The sequence below is a fragment of the Gasterosteus aculeatus genome, chromosome 18 (genome assembly GCF_964276395.1).
Source record: "Gasterosteus aculeatus chromosome 18, fGasAcu3.hap1.1, whole genome shotgun sequence".
In the NCBI taxonomy this organism is placed as follows: Eukaryota; Metazoa; Chordata; class Actinopteri; order Perciformes; family Gasterosteidae; genus Gasterosteus; species Gasterosteus aculeatus.
Genome location: NC_135706.1, coordinates 12,793,577 through 12,808,633, shown reverse-complemented (window position 1 = coordinate 12,808,633; position 15,057 = coordinate 12,793,577). Strand labels below are relative to the sequence as shown.

Here is a 15,057-nt window from a genome sequence, read left to right as displayed (position 1 = left end):
GTCTGCTGAAATATCAAAGTTGGCCTCTTAGTCCTCATTATCTGTATTATATACAGGATATACCTCCATGTGATATAACTTACCTTCATAAATCGTGCTCTTTAATATGCATGCAGCGCCGAGTGAGATTAATGCACCGATACTTGGCAGACTGACTCACTTAATTAAAAGCTCATTTGTCTCGCCCACAGTTACCCCATATTTGAGAACCCCTATCCTCTGACTATCCACGAGTCCCCGGTGACCTGCTGCGAGTACGTCGCCGACTGCCCCGCAGACCTCATACCTGCACTTTACTCTGTCGGCTCGCGGCAGAAACGACAGGGCTACAGCAAAAAGGTGCTACTGTGCACAGGGGAGGGTTCTTTTGCAACACTGCATGTGGTTATCGGTGATGCGTCTTCTCAGCTGAATCTGCCACCTCTTTGAACCTCTTGAGCGCAGCAGTGGTAAATATCAGGCGTTGGATACAGACCCTCGGGATGGAAGGTTAAGTTCTTGCAATTGTTTACAATATTGCACAGGAAAGCAACAGAAAAAAGGAAAAATGTTTTTGCGGAAGAGGAAAAGATATTAGTTTGTTATTAGTCGAGATAGTAGCAGTTCAATCACATCGTCACACTGTGCGGTAGAATAATCATGTTAAAATGTAGCACTGTCGTGCCCTACAGCCGCCGGTGTTCCTGTCGACTTCTAAAAAAGCGGGTTTCTATTGTTATAAAAATTGCCACTGCTTTTCATAATTTTTTTTCCCACCATTTCCAACACAGGAATGGGTTTTACCTTTGAAATAGAACAAATAAATAACGCTCCTTAATGGGAAAACTCCGCAGCATGAGTTCATTTTTGCATTGGTGGCGGTAAAGTTTGTTTCTGTGACGCTAAACGGACTAAACAGTATAAGCACCTCTCTCTTTTACACCTCCTCTCTCCTCTCGTTCCCGTCTCATATTCCTGTATTACCTAAGACAGCCCCCCCCCACCCACTGCTCTTTTAGACATCATGTACGCCTGTGTTCTTTTGCCTGTCGCCTTGTTCTAGCTTTCTGTGGTAAATGTCAGCATGTACTGACCCAAACTGGCTGCTCTTTTTTGTTGTTGTTGTTAAGCAAAGGCCTGGATGAGCTGCGGGAGGGCATTCTCACATAAAGATCACCATGAGTCATCCCCATGACCTTTGTGTGTGTCAACGTGTTCAACCTCCCCCCCCCCCCCCGCCAACACTCGCACAGGCTTTTCAGACGGTGATACACGCACCCGTTGACGTGCACTATGTATAATTGAAAGACGTTACACAACTCGCCCCAGGCGCAGTTTTGTGTTCCCTCATCTATCCCCCCCAAAATCATTGTGTGTTGCTATCGATCGCACCGTTTATTGACATTGCTGTAACCCAATCCGTTGCCTCTTCCGTGTGCTGTGTGTGCGATCCAGGAATGGCCCATTAGTGGTGGAACCTGGGGTCAAGGCACACAGAGCTACCCAGAGATCATCATCACTGGGTAAGACAAACCCCCATTTCATCAGCGTTAGCATTGGCCTCGCGCTGCGACTTCATTTAGTTCACCTCTCCTGCGCCGTCAGGTCTCTACAGCAAAGGAGCTTGTCTTTGAATATTTACCGTAGGTCTTTATATATTCCAATCGTGCGCACTGCACTTTATTCCCATGGTTATTGTCTCGCTCTGAGCTGTCTTCAAGGGGGACGAGGGGCTTTTTTTTCTTTTTTTTAACAGAGAACACTCGAGTGACAGTGAGGTTTGGCAGTAGGAGGCTTTTCTCTCCTCGCCTTCCTCCATCGCGCCTCTCCCCTACCTGCTGTGTTACTATTCTATACAGGCTTCTGTTTCTTATTCCAAGGGGGCCACAGGCTGCATTACATCCCTCACCCATATGTGGGTGGATCGGAGGGAACCGACTTATTTAAGTTTGGTTTTTATTTACTTCCTCGAGGTATTTGTGTCTTCAGTTGGTATTTTAAATACGTGTTTTTGCTGCATATCTTACAAGCTACTGTACGTGGAGAAATGTAACATCCAGACAATAAGGCACACATGATATTCATCGTCTGTCCTTCATCTCTTGAATTCCCAGGCACGCTGATGGAACTGTAAAGTTCTGGGATGCCTCTGCAAGTGAGTTCTCTCCAGGGCGGCGCCTTGTTTATGCTTCGAGAAATTATTATTATGTATTGTAAGAGAAACCTTTTAAAAACTAATACAACAATTTGTTTTAACAAACACTTTGAGCCCCAAACTTCACAGTCAAACAAACATGTTAAATCCAGGAACAATCGATCGCACATTGCCCCTTAATTTCACACTTTTTTTACAGTCAGGATGAAAATGTGTGATGTCCTTGGACCGCAGCTGATGCTTTTCTCCTCTCTACCTTTTTAACCCCCCCGCCCAGTAATGCTCCAGGTGCTCTATAAACTCAAAACAGCCAAGGTGTTTGACAGAAACCGCTCAAAGGAGGACAAGGGCAGCGCCGAGGTGTCGGATGAAGACCCCTTTGCCATCCAGATCATGGCCTGGTGCCCTGAGAGCCGGATGCTGTGTGTGGCCGGAGTTTCAGCCAACGTTATCATCTACCGCTTCAGCAAGCTGGAAGTAACCACCGAGGTGGTGCAGGTGGGGACCCCCTTTTGTTCGCCTCTAAACAACAGACTCTCGCGTTGTCATGCCAACAGACGGAGCAATGAAAAAGCCGAGCTAGACTGTTATTATAATCTTGCTCGATAGCGACGTTAGTGCTCATAGGAGTCGGGGTTTAGTGGTCTAATGTGAAGAGGAAAGCGACATTACACGCCAGAGGGAGCGTGCATCCCGTTCCTGCTTTTTGCTGGAACAGCAGGGCGCTGAATTGAGAACCAGCAAGAAATTTTTGGCAACGTCTTCGCCGTGAAGCCGCTGCTGTTGTGTTGCTGCCCTCCGCAGAGGTCGCCTGTCAATCAAAGTGTGTGGGAGGTGCTGCGATGTGTTCTTCTTCTTCTTCCTCGCAGGTCTGAAAATGAGATATGCATTTTTTTTTTTTTTAAGGCAGGTGCCGTCAGCACAGTTTGACAAAAACTGTCCAATTTAGTTTGTCCTTTCCAAGCAAACAGCAAAAGACTGATTCAAATCAGGCACCTTCCCGTCGGAAGCTTTCTTCCTGCGAATGCGAAGGGTTTCTGTGGCGGCGAAACCTCCAAGCGCGGTTCCCGGGATGCGGACGAGGACTAAATATTTACTAGCGAGCCGTAATCAGGAGAACAGCCTCCCTTCCCCGCAAGGTCGAACACCTCCACCACCCGGCAGGAGCGAAGGAGGAGGACCGAGGCGGGCGGGAGTGAGAATCCCTGGAAGGCCGCTGATCCCTCTTCACTCCCACGTGTCAGCGGGGCTAATGAGACTGACAGAATGCAAAAGAGAAAGGAGCTTATGAACATTGTGTGTGTGTGTGTGTGTGTGTGTGTGTGTGAAGGCGGAGGTTTTAGAGAAGTAGCCTGAAGGAGGACTTGGAAGGAACGGAATATTTCAGTGTTGGAGGACCTCGCTGACTCTCTGCCCACACACGAGCACATTTACAAGCACAGACTAACGTCTCACACAGATCTCTGATCATCAAAGCGACAGTGAGTCTTTGTGTGCGCGCTGTGCGCTTGTCACTCACGCTCAAAATGACTCAGAGGAACTCACGAAGAATAGTTGTTTACCAGAGTTCTTGCGCCTGTTATTGCGATCGCCGCTCCCTTTTTCACGTCCGTCCTTCCTTTCTGTCTCCTTTCTGTCTCCTTTCCGTCTCCTTTCTGTCTCCTTTCCGTCTCCTTTCTGTCTCCTTTCCGTCTCCCGTGTGTCTCGCACAGCTGCTGGAGGTGCGAATGCAGTACGAGCTCAACGACATCGAGTCTCCGGACGGGGGCTGTGGGGGGGGGGAGCTTCCCAACCCCGGCGCCTCCCCTCAGACGAGTGGCCCGCCCTCGCACCCCTCCACCAGCAGCAACAACTCTGACGGGGGCAACATGCCCTGCCTCAAGTATGAAGCACACACACACACACACACACACAGATACTCATCCCTCCCATGAGCACTGGGAGCACATGCACACATTCTCTCACACACACACACACACAAGTCTTGTTTTCTGCCTCGAGCCCTCTTGTCAGCGCCTGAGGCGTCCTCAGCCTCCCCTCCATCCCACTCGCGCCAGACGCTGTTGCTTTAGAGCGGCAGCTGCACCTCCCGTCTCTCTATGAAAGCGTCTTTTTAATGTCTCTTTCGCTTTTATTTTTCGTTTTCTGCAGAGTGCGCAGCACCCCTCTGAAGCAGTCTGCGGGGTTCCAGGTGGATTCGGTGGTCCAGTTGGTGTGGGTGAGCGGAGAGCCTCCGCAGCAGATCACGAGCCTGGCGATGAATTCCTCCTACGGCCTGTAAGTAACGTTGCAGTCGAGGCTAGAAGCCGTTTCCTTCGGCGCCCACCGTTTATACTCCAACACGCACCGCCTGCAAGTAAAAAACCTGGATCTGCACAGGCCACTTTTTAATGTTCAAGAAAAAAAGCAAATCTTAAAGCACCGTTGCTGAGACCCGACTCTTTCCTTTTGCTCTCCTTCGTTTCTTTGTTTTTATGGCTTTCACCCTTCCTCCTTCTTCCACTTTCCCCACTGACTTCCCGTCACACCTTCTCCAGTGTGGTGTTTGGCAACAGTAACGGTCTGGCGGTGGTGGACTACGTCCAGAAGACGGTGGTGCTCAACTTGGGGACGGTCGAGCTGTACGGCTCCAACGACCCGTACCAGAGACAGCCGCGCTCACCGAGGAAGACACGACAGCCCTCTGGAGGTAATGAGGAGAAGGGACGAGAACACGATCACACGCAGAGAGAGATTATTCGGGGTTTTTTTAGGTCCTACAAAAATAACAACGTAGGTAGCACGACCACCGTGAGTATTAAAGTAACTGCATCAATGACAGCATCCACATGGGTGCAACTGTGCAAGAGATTCCTGTTCACACACACACACACACACACACACCGCTCACCTGAGAGGCCTGTTTGTGTTACGGTCAGTTTGAAAGGCCCTAAAGAGCTGGAGTCGTCTTACCGGGGCCATCGGTTCCCAAAGCTGGTACACAACAACATTCTCATTGAGCCAAACACACTCTCATCGTCCATCCCTCTAACACACTGCAGCCTCATGGTCTCCCCCCCCCCCCCCCCCACCCGATAGCTGTCAAGACGCTTTAGGACACTGCCACCCTGTGGTAGATGAGGGCAGTGCAGCTGCCGTAGATGCCGCAGTGTCATGACGACGCAGAAGCCCATACCTAAGCAAAAGTTTGATGGATGAATCTTTGAATGCTGGTGGATTAAATTTTTTTTTTGTGCACATAAATGCATGCATGCATACACACACATTCACAGTCTTCACTGAAACGCTCACGTATACACCAGCACGTGCACGTGTAAATACACACAGAGCATCTGGTGTCACCGACCGGTGAGCGGTAGGCTGGCACCTGTCAGAGCTTGGCAAGTGTGAGCAGTAATCAGGCGTCCAGCTGTGTTTCCATGCCAACAGGCGCTGCTGTCTGCTTGGCTTTCTGCCTCAAAGGACAATGTCACACACACACACACACACACACATTCCTAGACAAACATGCATGCGACAAAGGAAGGAATTAGACCTTCACCTGGATGAAAAAACACTGAAGTCGCACTAGGTCTCGCTTGAAGTAAGAAAACCTGAGACGTGGGAGTCATCCATCTGTTCTAATGAAGTCCATCCTCCCCAAAACATAAAACAGTCCCAGTTAATGAGGTTCTCTGCAGTGTTTTATGAAGTTAAAAAGGTAGACGTACTCTCATAGAATGAGCCCCCCCCCCCCCGTTGGTTCCTTCCCGCTTGCTTCATATTGCATGAATTGAAATGTTTGATCTCTGCTGCAGGTCTGTGCGACATTAACGAGGGTTCAGCCACATCGGAGGACCGCTGCAAGTCCCCTACTTCAGGTAACATGTTCTTCAGCGTCTCATTAAGGACAAGTGGGAGAAATATAGCTGAGGCTTTGTGTTGTCTAGACTGCGCACTGAACACAAGAAGATGTACCTATTAGGTATTCGAATGCAAGAGGAACATCGTTTTACAAAAGAGACTACTTTTAATACTGTTTTATTGAAATTGACGTCCATCAAACAGTTTCTAATCTTTTGAACTGTAAAATAGAAATGCTTTTCTTGAGTTCTTCACCGTATGCTTATGGGAATATTTTCTATCTTTTACCACTTTGCAGAGCGCAATAGAGAGGAATATTTTTCTTAACTCATTTCATCCTGGAAAAACGGGTTATAGGTTCTGAACGTGTCCAATCTTAATCACGCTAATTCAGTGTGAAGACTAAGAATCGTGCATCGAATGCAACCAAAACATCATTTTGGTAGAGGAACAGTGATTTACCTTAATTAGAGAATAACCTGATGAGCCCTTGGACATTGTCACATATTAAGTAGCTGCTAGTTGTATAATATGAGTCACAAGATGATGTCATTTAACCTTTTCACTGTTCCCGATCTGTTCACAACATGTTCACGTCAAGCTTTTTTTGTATCAGGAAACAAACAAAAATCCATTTTGACTTAGTATATCCTGCACCACAGCCACAGAAAACCGTATTACTATTTGCAACGGCAAGAAGTTCTGTTGCTCTTTTACTCGTCTCGTCTCTTAATCTGCATCATTAGTATTTCAGCTGAAGGTGCTTGAAGAGAGAACAGCCCAGATCCATATCATTAGGGGGAACTTGGCAGTGAAAATAAAAAGCTTTTTAAAAAGCTCAAAGAGAAAACAAATCTCAAAGTCTGGAGTCCTGCTGCAGGTATGATGCCCGTCCCGACCCCTCGTGTCTGGTGCCACCAAACTGGCGTCTGATACATCTGTCTGCTCTGCATTATTCATGGGACAGAGAGAGTGATAAGGCGTTTTTCTGCAAAGAAAATTTCCAGTAATTTAGTCCAGGGTTGAGCTTCTTTGTTTTGTTACCAGTGGAATATGCACTTCACTTGCATATTCATGCATATTCACGTGGTGTACCTTGAAAAAAGTTGCAGAATGATGAAATAAGACTCCCCAATTCCAGAAGAGTGTCATTTAATACAATACGTCCTTGGATTAGTTTCTTCATTTGCATTAACAGCATTTGCATCAATGCCAAACCACTTACAGTGATACGACGCACGCTGTTAGAATATGCATTTAATATTTGGAGGATTACACGCAGCACCCCTTCACACCCCTTCTAAAAACCAAAGTGTTCAAACCAGTACATCAGAGAACAACAGCGACAGCTTGTGTGTCGTAAAAGGCAAAGGTTGTTTCTAACTGCACATTTACTTTACTTTACTTCCCCTCCTTGAACCCCCAAAAGTGTTGATGTCAAACAGCAATCTACAGCAATTCTACAATGGAGGTGGTAGAGGAGGTAAGATTGGCCAAAGATTTTCATTAGAGGTTCTTTAGGCGGGACAAGGTCCAGATTTGTCCCCCCCTCCCACCACCACCACCTGTCTCTGTCCTCCGTGTCATGGTCTCCATAGTGTGAATAAATGGGTTAAAATAAGGAGGGAACCGAAAGCTTTAGCTTCACTTCTGGCTTTTAGCGTCTGTTCTGACTGGATTCGTACAAATGTATGATATGACGGTCATATTTTACTTCTGTACTCGAGAGAACTGAGAACTGAAAGCTCACAGAGCAGAGGTCAACTTGGAAGCATGTAGGAATCCCGCTGCCTGCACACACACACACACACCCAACAGAGCCTTCGACACACATTGCATGCTACATGTACGTAGCACGAGCGTCACGACATAAATGTGCCTTTGCCGTGATATCTGTGTGATATCCGTCCTGACCTCCTACAGCAGGTTCCATGTCTGCAGTGTGTGTGTGTGTGTGTGTCTGCGTCCACAGTGCAGTGCGACGGCACCGCCGAGCAGAGGGCGACGCGTCCGTCCAACTGTGTCTTTGTGTGTCTTCAGCGCGCGTCGATGAAGTAGACAATGACGTATATCCGCTGCTCAAATGTGATGCGTTTTGTCTGTGAAAGGCCCGGGTTGTGTGATCCTTCCCTCTTTCTTAATCGGTCTGAAACCTGTTAACGCCCTGGGAAAAGTTTCACAGGACATTTTTCATAAATATTCTAAGCCTCAGCACATTTTTTCTGGCCTTCCCTTTTGTGTTGCTGCACTTGCAAATACCTTTATCCTTATTTTTGGTTGAGTTTGAGGACCTCATGTGGTTGCCATAGCTCTTCCCGGCTTACATTTAGTCACAACTAATACATTTTTTTTTTTAAAAAGCCTGCTATGTTTTCACTGTAGATTTGTGAACCAAAAAAAGTTTATAGTTGAAGTGTCATTTATTGAAAATGTATTGAAATTATGCCTCTGGCACGTTATTTATTTAAGGTGAAAAACAGAAATGTGATAAAGGGCAACAACCCAATTTGAGCATATGGATGTCAAAGACTTTTCAGGGATTTGATTTGATTTCTTCATTTGTCGAGGTGGGTCCAACTCAACAAGAACTCATTCCTGCCTGCCATTCCTACTAACCTCCATTAGTGAACACGACATGTAAATGAACACAACAATGTCTCCGGGCCTTTTATAGTTTCTCCTACTTCTGCTCACACTGACAGACTGTCGCATTGTTGTTTCTAGAAGTTCTACGTTCTTTAAAGATGGAATGACACGAGCATTACACCCAGTAATTAACTATTTAGCGCTATTTGTGAAACAAAATGCCACCTGCCTCCTTTGGTTCTCAATGAAATAAAATAAAATGTATACACAGTACGTAGGTGAACAAAGTAGCCGGCAGTAGCCATCCGTAGGCTTCTTCAGTAACCATCTTTTCCACTTGTCTTCTTCCATCTGCTGTTCAGTCTTTTCTGTTTTCCGTTGCCTTCCCGTTCTTGGTGCATGCTCCTGTGGCATGAAGGTCCTGAATGGCTGTGTACTTTAGATGTATCTCACTGTCTCGGTCCTCTCTTGCAGGACTTTGTGTTAACCAGAGGTCTCCCCCCCCCCCACCCTCTTTGTTTGTTTTTTTACAGCATGCCTCTGTGATACACAGGGTTGTATCTGAGTCCTATCGCAGTATCTTCTCCTGTGTAACGCATTTAGGCTCCTGCAGTCAGCGGGACAATCACCCAGCACTTTGTCTCACAGCCTTCAATCATTTTTGTGTATCTTAGCTTTGTGCACAATCCTAGCCCAATGCTAGTTGTCCAGCTTTGCATGGCATCGTGTGTTAGCGTAGACGTGTCTTTGTAAAGAGGGATGTTCTCTTTTTTCCAGCAAAGATGTCACGGAAATTAAGCTTGCCTACTGAGCTAAAGCCAGACTTGGGTAAGCCTCGACTTGTCTCCAAACAACCTTTTTTTTTTTTTTTTTTTGAAATGCGGTATATCTTTCTCACTTTAGCTGGACTCACACGTCGTACTAGTCCGGTTTAACCTGGTTATTAGCCTCAAAATTGGCAAGCTGGAGGATTTTATTTAAGTTTGCATGACACAAAGGTAGCACTGATCTGACCGGAATTGAAATCTATTCAACTGAATTCACGTGTTTGAATTAAATTCATCGTGAAACTCCCCCTTTTTGAACTTGGCGGGGGTTCTGTTTGAGGTCAGTGGTGCTAAGCTAAACTATGCACACTCCCATCGCACCGTGATGCTTCCTTTCACTTTCGCAGCTTCCGATTTCTCTTCTCTGTTCGTCGTGTCTTTCTTTTCTCTGTCTGATTGGTGTTTTACAATTTGCCCAAATAGCAATGCTGTCGCTTTAAAAGAAAGAGAGGCGTCATCCAACGTTCTTCTAAAGCACCAGAGACGTTGGATGAGACATTGTCAAATTAAAATGTGCAAATGAAGAGCGTTTACCTGTATGGTTGTTTAAACGTTCCAATGTCTATGTGAATATAACCAGAGTGCCTATTAGAGACTTGACCCCTGATTGGGGGTCAAATGTGGGTTGACCCGGGAAAATGCTCATAATTGGACTGGATTTGTGTATAATACATTTTATAAAGTATGTATTACATAAAGTTACTGTCAATACGGTTTCAGGTAAGGTCTGCTTGTGTGAGCCAATCTGTCAGAGAGATACAATTAGACACAAGCATTTAATTTTTTACCCACCGTTAAGAGTGTGAGCTGTAATATTTCTTGATTTTTCTTTACATTTTCAAATGCCGTTAAAGTCCAACGTTTTTCATTTGCAAGGACAACATTTTTTTTAATTTTTTTTTATCACTTTACTTTGTACGTGCAGTACCAACCTCCATGTTGACTTTACTGCTCTGCGGGTGCTTTACCTCTCTGTGTTTTCTTCTTACTGTCCTCCTGTCTGTATGCCCGCCGCGGGGTGCCAACCCATTAGACCACCGGGACAATTCTTTCAGCCGCTCACGCTCCTCCAGCGTCACCAGTATCGACAAGGAGGCGCGAGAGGCCATCAGCTCCTTCCACTTTAGTGAGGCCTTTGCCCGAAAGGGGGACAGCACTTTGACACCCTGCCTGTACGTGGGCACCACGCTGGGCACGGTGCTCGCTTTGGCCATCACGTTGCCCCCTGCTGGGGAGCAACGGCAGCTGCAGCCAGTTATCATTTCACCAACAGGTGGGTAACTGTGATATCAGAGGAGTAATGCTTTGCTGTTGAGTGATATTCACAACATTATTTATCGTGAAATCAGGTCGAAAGCGTTTTAAAACCACGGTGCCACTCATTTGGATTCCGGTCATGAGCCTTTCTCTTCCCCTTCATCAGGCATGCTGGTGCGGCTGAAGGGCAGCGTCATGCGGATGGCTTTCCTGGATCCCACAGGCTCCGTGGTGCCCCCCGCCTACGAGCCTTGGTTTGAGCCCAACGTCACCGCAGACGGTGAGGAAAGGGAGAAGGTCCGTAAGCGCCGGCCCGTCTCGGTGTCCCCGTCCACCTCCCAGGACCTGAACGAGAGCCAGTACGCCGTGGTGTGTTCGGAGAAACAGGCCAAAGTCATTTCGCTCCCCTCCCAGACCTGCATCTCTAAAGCGAGTATCACAGAGGCCTCCTTCATCCTCCGGGCAGATGTGGTGCAGATGAGCCAAGGCGCGTGTCTGGCGTGTTTCTGCGCCAACGGCCACATCATGACCCTCAGGTAAGAAACGCGCCAGTCAAAAATAGCTGGTTATGATTCAAATGTGTCAATCAAAGTCGGTTTGAATGGATCACGTTCATATGATTGGATTGAAGTTCTTCTGACTTCCTGTTTCATTGCGCTCACAATAGACAAAAAGATGCTGGTGGCTCTGTTTTTTGGACTGTGGGAGAGCGGAGATCTGGTGTGATGTACAGAAGGGCAGATTTCAGTGATAATTCACCTCCGTTCTAGTTTTCCTCTACGTTCTTCATTGTTCAAGTGTCAAACAACTGTATTTTGTTGAATTTGAGGTGCGGTTTACCAATATTAAGGGGGTAACAGATTGTCTTTGAATGGCTGAAATAAATGCGGTGACCAACTGAGATATGCAGGCTCATCTCGTTACGTCCTCAATTCAACTTTTGCTCAAGTTGTTCTTCAAAGTCAGACACCATCTTTTTGTCCTCGTAAAGACCCACAACCAGCAAACCAGTCACATCGTCGTACCTCTGTCCCGTCCTCAGTCCTCCTGCGGCTCCGACACTAACCTTATGCTTCAACACCAAAATAACCACTCTAAATCTAACCTTACAGTCTGCACCGTCATGACAAGGCTAGAAGCGTCCCGTACAGGCAGGCACACACGCACACAGATGCACCGGGTTCATTTCCATGCAGTGTGTGTGAGTGTAAGGCCGGGGGGAGGTGGCGTCGTGTCTGACGCTCATCCTCATTAATCTTCATGTCCCTACAGGAGAGAGACGGAGACAGAACAGGCATCCATATGGGTGTCTGATAGAGCGAGGACGCCCAGCTGTCTGCGCGCGCGTGTGTGTGTGTGTGTGTGTGTTTGCCTGTTCGAAATGGTGCATAAACATGCACCGAGACAAATGTTTCAAGAGATTGAAATGTCCTGTTGCAAAACTACTTCCAGCCCCGACCGGTAATATTGTGTTTCAGACGCTGACCAAAGCTACAAAATAAAGTGCAGTTATTGGCAGTATTACCATAACCGATATAAAATCCCATAACTGCTCTCTGGGTCTCCCATCTAGTGTGCCAGGACTGAGACCGCTCATGGACGTGAACTACCTGCCTTTGACGGACATGCGGATAGCAAGGACGTTCTGCTTCACCAACCTTGGTCAGGCCATGTACCTCTGCTCGCCCACCGAGGCCCAGAGGCTCACGTACAGCCAGGACACCTGTGAAAACCTGCAGGTCAGCAAGCAGTCTGCATGCAGAGTCCGTTTGTTCTGTATCGACACCAAACAACATGCTTTTACCGTCTTCTAAGGATAGCGGTAAGGGTTAATGGGAGAACGACAGCCAAACCGTATGCAACGGGGTGATGTGTGTGTGTTGATGTTACAGGAGATGCTGGGGGAACTTTTTACACCCGTGGAGACACCAGAGGCCCCCAACAGAGGGTTCTTCAAAGGCCTCTTTGGGGGAGGATCCCAGTCACTGGACAGAGAGGACCTGTGTAAGCAAAGACCCACGCGCGCCGAAATGTGCTAACGTTCAGTCCTTTGATAATTGGACCACACGTCCATCGCCGTTCATTTCCATTCATTTCTTAACTCAGTTGGTGAGACATCCTCCGGAAAGGCGTCCCGGAGTCTGGCCCAGCACATCCCGGGCCCGGGCGGCTTAGAGGGCATGAAAGGGGCAGCGTCCGGCATCGTTGGAGATCTGGCACGCGCCCGGATAGCGCTGGATGAAAGAGGCCAGAAACTGGGCGAGCTGGATGAGAGGACGGCCGCCATGATGGCCAGCGCCGACTCCTTCTCCAAACACGCCCACGAGGTACACAGAAAAGGGTCCCAGGATTTGAGTGCGGCGGAATGAAAAATCGCTGAAATGTTCAGAAACGTGTATGTAAGGGTAGAAGATCAGTCATAAAACAATATATATGTTCTGTTTCAGTTTGATTTCTAATTGGACCATCAGAGCCCGGTTGCAATAGTTGCAGAGAGTTATGGACTTATTAAGAGAAGAAGCGCAAAGATGGTTTATCAAAGCAGAAATGTCAGAGTGAGCTTCCTTCTTTTCATGAATCTTGGCCACCATCCGTCCACTAGAGGGCAGCATACGTCCGCTGGATGTTGACTCTCATGAAGCTCATGGATTGTGTAAATCACAAGTTGGGGCGGTATTTGTCTCGTTTGAACCGTGTGCTCACTGCAAACATCTCTCCTCTGTTTCCAGATGATGCTGAAGTGCAAAGACAAAAAGTGGTACCAGTTCTGATCAGTGGCGGCGGAGGAGCAGAGCTCCATGGACACAACTGTCACCTTCCATCGGCTCGTTCGGACTCACAGTTACCCCCCCCCCCCCCCCCCCCTCCCCCCCCTCCCCCTCCACATCCGTCTGTCCGTTGATTCAAATCCCTCCAAGCCTTCTTCACTGGGACACTTGGGATTTTCTTCCCTAGCACAATGTTGGATCCGGTTCTTACCTCAGTCGTAGGGTGGAACTGAGGGGGTAGACAGTGGGAGAAGGACTAACCTCAGAGGGAGCAAACAAATGGTGTCTTTTATTATGTTACCGTTTCTTTGTTTATCTGTGTTCAGCTTCTCCTCCGAGGTAGTCGATCGGCCCACGCACCTTGAGATTCGTCATTCTCACGCGCCAAAATGTCCTTTTGTCGTCGTCTCCTCTCCAAGCCCATCGGGGCCAGTATTCAAAGCGGAGAACATAGCTGAAAAAAAAAAAAAAAAAAGACACTTAACGAAGAAACGGACTTACAAAAAATTCAAAAAATGTAAAAAGAAGGAAAAAGAATCTAAATACGTCATTATATATACATAAATCTTATAAGTGTGCAACGCTGTATCCACTTCAGAGTGTACAAAGGAAAGGAATAACGCATCGAGGAGTACAGGAGCAGGGTGCGAAGGCCTTGGAGAGCCGCAGGAAGTGCTGTGACAGTGACGCCTCCTCTATGCAGAGAGTCAGGGGGATAAAAGCAACCTATTTTGATGTACATTGGATATTCCGTCATCTCGCTCAACCTCTAGACTCTCCTCTGTATCTTACAGACGTTCATATCGTTACCGACAGTGTGTGTGTGTGTGTGTGTGTGTGTGTGTGTGTGTGCGTGCGTGTGTTAATTTCTATTATCTCGCCATTCCTCTATTTGTTATTCGTTGGGTTTTTTGCTCTGTCTGTATTATTGGAAAATCTCTTATTTTTATATTGTCGTGAAAGTGGATGACATTTGACTCGTGGAAAAAAAAATGTTTCGTGGCTTATATCTTAACAACTCAACTAATTTCTCTTTATGAAAAGGGCTGGAATCTAAAAAAAAGGAGGGCAAGGATATAAAAGGCATATATCATTTACTCACCGACATCACCTTTCTTGGCTGCGTACTAACCAAACGCAATCACTGTTCACCTGAGAACTTCATCCGCTGACCTGATGTGAACTGCCTCCATCACCCTCTAAAGTCGTACGCTTCCACGGGTTTGGCTTAGTCTGTGAGTGTGTGTGTAAAAAGGCTGATGAGGTCAGATTAAACACGCTGGTAGCCTAACCAGCTTTGGTGGACTTTCCAAATTCTTGATGAATATTGGCAATTTCCTGTACATTAGTATCCCCTATGTAGGTGTATGCATATATGCAGGATAATAGAAATGTGTCATCCTTTAAAGGCATCACTACAAAACATGTTTCAGGTTTTGCTGACAGTTGTGAAAGTTGTTAGTTCTTTGTTGATATTTATTTATTGAGGTGAAGGAGACAGTTGCGTTCGGTGTCAGAAACGTTCACCTTAATTATTATCTCGTTTCTGTTTCCGTGTTTGCAGTAAAGCGCAAATCTCTCTGTCTACCGGGCTTTTAACCTTTATTTGTATATAAGTAAATAGTTTGACAATCTAAGACCA

General features: G+C 46.9%; 1 protein-coding gene across 3 annotated transcripts in view; it reads left to right on the top strand.

Moving 5' to 3' along the window:
* Positions 1-13,949, top strand: part of stxbp5a (syntaxin binding protein 5a (tomosyn)) — a 62,948-nt gene extending 48,999 nt beyond the window's left edge. Inside the window, exons 12-27 of one of the 3 annotated variants that reach the window (XM_040160185.2) lie at positions 192-339; positions 1,435-1,502; positions 2,094-2,134; positions 2,412-2,632; positions 3,847-4,016; positions 4,286-4,411; positions 4,672-4,823; positions 5,932-5,994; positions 7,407-7,460; positions 9,341-9,391; positions 10,382-10,663; positions 10,814-11,183; positions 12,221-12,386; positions 12,540-12,651; positions 12,754-12,974; positions 13,377-13,949. In XM_040160185.2, the coding sequence (XP_040016119.1) occupies positions 192-339; positions 1,435-1,502; positions 2,094-2,134; positions 2,412-2,632; positions 3,847-4,016; positions 4,286-4,411; positions 4,672-4,823; positions 5,932-5,994; positions 7,407-7,460; positions 9,341-9,391; positions 10,382-10,663; positions 10,814-11,183; positions 12,221-12,386; positions 12,540-12,651; positions 12,754-12,974; positions 13,377-13,418 (2,287 nt within the window). In that variant the 3' untranslated portion in view covers positions 13,419-13,949. The remainder of the gene's footprint in view (positions 1-191; positions 340-1,434; positions 1,503-2,093; positions 2,135-2,411; positions 2,633-3,846; positions 4,017-4,285; positions 4,412-4,671; positions 4,824-5,931; positions 5,995-7,406; positions 7,461-9,340; positions 9,392-10,381; positions 10,664-10,813; positions 11,184-12,220; positions 12,387-12,539; positions 12,652-12,753; positions 12,975-13,376) is intronic. The other 2 variants (XM_078093355.1, XM_078093356.1) reach the window with 2 other exon arrangements.
* The last annotated feature ends 1,108 nt before the right edge of the window (positions 13,950-15,057 follow it).